The sequence below is a fragment of the Rutidosis leptorrhynchoides genome, chromosome 6 (assembly GCF_046630445.1).
Source record: "Rutidosis leptorrhynchoides isolate AG116_Rl617_1_P2 chromosome 6, CSIRO_AGI_Rlap_v1, whole genome shotgun sequence".
Classification (NCBI taxonomy): Eukaryota; Viridiplantae; Streptophyta; class Magnoliopsida; order Asterales; family Asteraceae; genus Rutidosis; species Rutidosis leptorrhynchoides.
The window spans coordinates 141,977,251-141,982,402 of NC_092338.1; the positions used below are offsets into that span (position 1 = coordinate 141,977,251).

The 5,152-nt window shown below is 34.3% G+C and overlaps 2 protein-coding genes across 2 annotated transcripts; both read right to left on the reverse strand.

Moving 5' to 3' along the window:
• Window positions 1-2,042: 2,042 nt before the first annotated feature.
• On the reverse strand, window positions 2,043-2,630 carry LOC139854119 (uncharacterized). Its single transcript, XM_071843443.1, has one exon. The coding sequence runs from the start codon at window positions 2,628-2,630 to the stop codon at window positions 2,043-2,045; it is 588 nt and encodes a 195-aa protein (XP_071699544.1).
• Window positions 2,631-2,673: 43 nt separating this feature from the next.
• Window positions 2,674-4,319, reverse strand: LOC139854120 (uncharacterized). Its single transcript, XM_071843444.1, has 2 exons — window positions 3,794-4,319; window positions 2,674-3,701 (listed from the first exon to the last, which is right to left on the reverse strand). Exons 1-2 carry the CDS (start codon window positions 4,317-4,319, stop codon window positions 2,674-2,676), a joined length of 1,554 nt encoding a protein of 517 aa, XP_071699545.1.
• Window positions 4,320-5,152: the final 833 nt, after the last annotated feature.

A 5,152-nucleotide genomic window follows, 5' to 3' on the forward strand; every position in this document is an offset into this window, starting at 1 on the left:
CGGCAATCAAGAAAACAAAAGCAAGTGGCCTGATATATCTGGCCATGCGATCGCATGGCCAGGATGCCTAAAAACCATGCGATCTCATGGCAGGGGAATCCTGGCCAAGTCTATAAATTGCAACATTTTCGGACGAATTATGTACACTCTTTCACTCTTCTTCCTCTGTAAGAAATATATATATTTATATTTATAATATTAAGTATAATTTAAGTTTAATAATATGAGTTATTGTAAGAAATGTTTTACGGGTTTTAAATAGGAACTCTGTCCGTGTAACGCTACGCGATAAATAATCACTGTAAGCTATGTTCTTCCTTTTTCAATTAATGTATCGTAACTAAGTTATTATTATGCTTATTTGAGCCGAAGTAACCGTGATGTTGGGCTAAATATTAAGACGGGGTTATTGGATTTTGTACCATAATTTGGGTTTGGACAAAAGACCGACACTTGTGAACATTGGACTATGGACTATTAATAAATGGGGGTATTGTCTAATCGAATGACAACTCGTTGGAATCTGTCGAACCTATCTTCAAATTAGTTAATCTAATAATTATTAAATGATTATGAATGTCCTATTTAGTGACGTTTATACGACATATGTTACAAATCATTTAATTAATCAATTGGATTGGGTAATTTATTATTCATTATGGCCAAGTGAATAAATTAATGTATCATGGACTAATTATAACAGGGGTGGATTACATACAAGGGTAATTGGTGTAATTGTTAACAAAGTATTAAAGCCTTGGATTATACGCAGTCAATAACCTAGTGTAATCATTAAACAAAGTATTAAAACCTTGTTACCGTTCGAATCCCTAATTAGTTGGAATATTTGACTTCGAGAATAAGGTTAATTTGACGAGCATCTTATAATTATGACCGATGGACTATTATGGACAAAAACCAAATAGGTATCAAATAATCCAGGACAAAGGACAATTAACCCAGGGTAATAAATTAAAATCAAAACGTCAAACATCATGATTACGGAAGTTTAAATAAGCATAATACTTTTATTTCATATTTCATCGTACCTTTATTTACTGTCATTTTAATTACTGCAATTTACTTTATCGCAATTTAAATTCTGTCATTTATATTATCGTCATTTATCTTTACGCTTTATTTAAAATCGACAAACCGGTCATTAAAAGGTAAAAACCCTCTTTTATAATAATATTACTATATATAATTATATATATTTTATATAAATATAGCTGTTAAAAATATAGTACGTAATCACTAGCTCCCTGTGAAACGTACCGGACTTACTAAAAACTACACTACTCTACGATTAGGTACTCTGCCTATAGTGTTTTAGCAAGGTTTATGTATATCCCATCTATATAAATAAATAAAACTTGTATCATATTTTGCCGTATTTCATATTAAAAATAATACTATTTTGTACTACACCCTGCACACATCAATATCACATATTTATTTCCATGAATTATTTTTTGAAATGTTACCTAAATCACAATTAGGTTGTGTCGTTTTTGTTGAGATAACATTTCCTAAATAGTCACAAATTTGTAGGAGATTTAGGCTTTAATGTATATAATTAAGTACAAAATTATAACAAATCAAATTGTAGGAGATTTAGGCTTTAATGTATATAATTAAGTACAAACTTATAACATATCAAAAGTTATATGCTAACACAACAACCGGGGAGAATGAGAATTTCTAGGAATTAGACAACTGTTAATTTTTTAAAAAACTCATCTTGAATTTAATCTGAATATCCAGCTGGTACACGTTTTTTGACTTCACTGAAACAAAAAAACACAAAGGCCCAACAGCAGTTTTAATCTAATTATTTAAAAAACCTGGTCCAAAGAAAGTGTTGTCAAATAATCTGCTGCAGCAACTTTTCATTCATGGAGTCTGTTACGCCAGATGCTACAATAGTGTAGGAAATCTGTAAAATGAAGATGGTTCACTGACCATTAAATGGTAATACTGTTTTAGCATTTCCAAATTTATAAAAGCAAACATGTTAGTAGTTAAATAATACCTGTTATTTATATTGAGCGCAAAACCTCTTTGTAAACTACATTCTTTGTGGTGGTTGAATCCTTACCTTTCTCGTCTAATATTATAACTTTCAAACCATTTTTATTCGTAACACTAGAAACAGCTAAGTACAACTGTCCGTGAGTGAAAACAGGCTTACGTAGATACAGGCCGACATTGGACAATGATTGACCCTGGCTCTTGTTAATCGTCATAGCAAAGCAAACAGCAATAGGAAATTGTCGTCTTTGAAACTTAACTGCTATTTTCTTGTCGGTAGGTGCAATCATCATGCGTGCAATGTAGGTAAGGCTACCAAAATAGTGACCAGTAATAATTCGAGCTTCAATGGTATGTTCCCCAAGCCTCTCGACTAACAGACGCGTTCCATTACACAGTCCTTTTGACTGATCCATGTTACAAAGTAACATTATAGGTACGCCTCGCTTCAAAACTAATTTATGATTGGGCACACCAGGAACTTTGAGGCCATTAAGGATCTCAGGGGAGTATGGTTGTTGTGCAAAAGTATCATTCTCCTCATCCGGTGTAAGACTATCAGAACTAGAACTGTAGTAAACTCGTTCCTCATCCATGATAGAATCTAAAATATTATAATTTATGGAATCAACTTCTTCATTAGTGGGAGAGAGAATAGCCTTGGACTGAAAAAAAATCTCCATCACCTAAATGTTCATGAACAGAAGGATATGTAGAATCTACAATAGTCTCAACAGCATTTGAATTCGTTTTTAATAACATTTCATCAGGAAATTCTACGCCAGCTTCACCATCGTTTGGCTCGTTGATCCTACCCTCACCAATCTTCAAAATCCAATCCGCGAAATCACTAATTTCCTTTAGATTTGCAGCATTGTTGTTAGACCTGAGGCGCATATTTTTAGTTAACTTTAGTACCTTACAATGTCGCCATAAATCTGATGAATGAAGTGATGCGTGCACAATTTTAGCTCGGGTACCTCTTTGTATGACCGGTAAAATCTGTCGGAAATCACCTCCAAATACAACAACCTTTCCACCAAAAGGTGCAAAACTATTCGGTGACACTATTATATCACGCATAGTTCTATCAAATGCCTCAAAGCAATGCCGATGCATCATAGGCGCTTCATCCCATATAATTAACTTAGCTTTATTCAACAGTGCTGCTAGCTCACTATCTTTTGGAATTGAGCAAAAGGAGTCCTCTAGCACATTGATGGAAATGGCGAAGCGGGAATGTGCAGTTCGACCTCCGGTTAATAATAAAGCTGCAATACCACTGGATGCAACATTTATCACTATGTCACCACGAGATCTAATAGCAGCAGCAAGTGTTTTCCACACGAATGTTTTTCCAGTACCACTGTAACCGCAGAGGAAAAAAAGTCCACCTTTGTCTTTATCTACTGCATCCACAATAGTATCATACACACAAAGCTGTTCATTAGTCATAGTGGATTTTAGAGTATGATGCTCTGTTTTCAAGGTTTCGATATCATAAGAGATTTCATCTTGAATGAGCATGTTGCAGGAAGTTTCGATAAATTCAAAATTGGGAAATGGCATGTTTGGAATATTACGCAAACTATACCCAGCACTGTTAAGTTCTTTTTCAATTCTTGCTAAAGCAATGTTGTGTAGCACACGTTTGAATGTCTCTGGATCTATAAAATTAAAAAAATCAGTACTCTATATAATGTTGCAAATGTATAAAATATGGGTGAATGTTATAGATATTATTGTAAGTGAAACATACCGTTGGATTTAAGTCGCTCTGGGCATTGACATGTCAAATCATCAGAGAGTAATTCGCATGTCTCTTTCCATACATGATCAGGAAAAGAAAGACTATTTGATGTGATCAATGATACGAAATGTGACCGACAAGAGTTTCCAGTAGACCACTGATGAACTTCTTTGATAGAAGCAATGTACTCTTTATCTTCATCTAAAAGTCCCATAGCATAACACACTTCCTTAAAAGTATCATATGTTATACCATCAACGGTTCTTAAATCGGCATACGAAGTAGGACCTTTTATTTTGTTGAGCATGATCCTTAGATAATATGCTTCATCAGCTCTAGGATGAACATAATGAACTCGGCCAACAGTTTTTTCTCGAAGTCTTTTTGTCCACTTTCGTGCAGGTCCATTCCAAACATAATATCTCGAGAATTCAACGTACGTGTATTGTCGCGCTTCAGGATCTACTTGGTTGCATTTAATCCACTCTAAAAATTGGGATGCACCTACTGATGGCTTTGCAATGACAGATTCCATACTATCATCATCATCAAAAAGTATTGGCTGTTTATCCGGGAGGTGAAAGGAAAGCCTGTAGACAGCAGGTGATCTGAATACAATATCGTAGTTGAATATACGCCATGACGCCTCGCATGCAGAAAGATAACAACAACTATAATATTCGTTGATCTCGTCTCTACCTTTAGACCTGTTAGCGGACGTGTTAACGGACGTGTTAGCTGACGTGCTAGCTCTGTTGACACCATCATTATTACCTTCAAAAGAGACCGACATTCTATCAGGACCTTTGTTCATATACTTGAATAAATACTTGATGGATCCCACTTGATTACACCATTCAATGTTCATATGAGCCTGGTATTGTTTAAGCAAAGTTTTGTTATAACCAACCACATACCTGAAAAATCGTAAATAAATCAATTACACAAGTTAGGAAAAATAAATGCACAAAATGTTTTTATAGTACATGAAAAGATAAAAACATGTATGTATAGAAGACATATTTGACATTATATTGTGATAGTCAAAAACTGGTTCCAGGTATTTAGTATGTAAATTTGATATTATATCAATAATTAATGTTGTATATTTTTGGAATAAAAGTGTCAAGATTAACTGTTTCAGACCACGGGTAATAGATGTTGTATTAGCTGTTGTAGTTGTTCACATAAGAATGACCCATAGATACTAACCTGTTGTCTAACTTCTCGCCCGATTTCAGTATATATTTTCCATCATTACGACGTCTGTATATGTTGAAGCATTTTCTGTAAGTCCCTAGACATCTAGCTTACGTTTGTGAACAGTACTTCAGTTTATGGGCTATCATGATAGCTCGTTATTATCCT

Bases quoted from the DNA above. Each gene is read 5' to 3' on its own strand.
- LOC139854120 (XM_071843444.1), bottom strand. From the start codon at position 4,319: ATGGAATCTGTCATTGCAAAGCCATCAGTAGGTGCATCCCAATTTTTA. The intron at 3,702-3,793 runs GTATGTTTCACT...TTAATTTTATAG, and splicing joins AGAGCGACTTAAATCCAACG to ATCCAGAGACATTCAAACGT.
- LOC139854119 (XM_071843443.1), bottom strand. From the start codon at position 2,630: ATGGATGAGGAACGAGTTTACTACAGTTCTAGTTCTGATAGTCTTACA.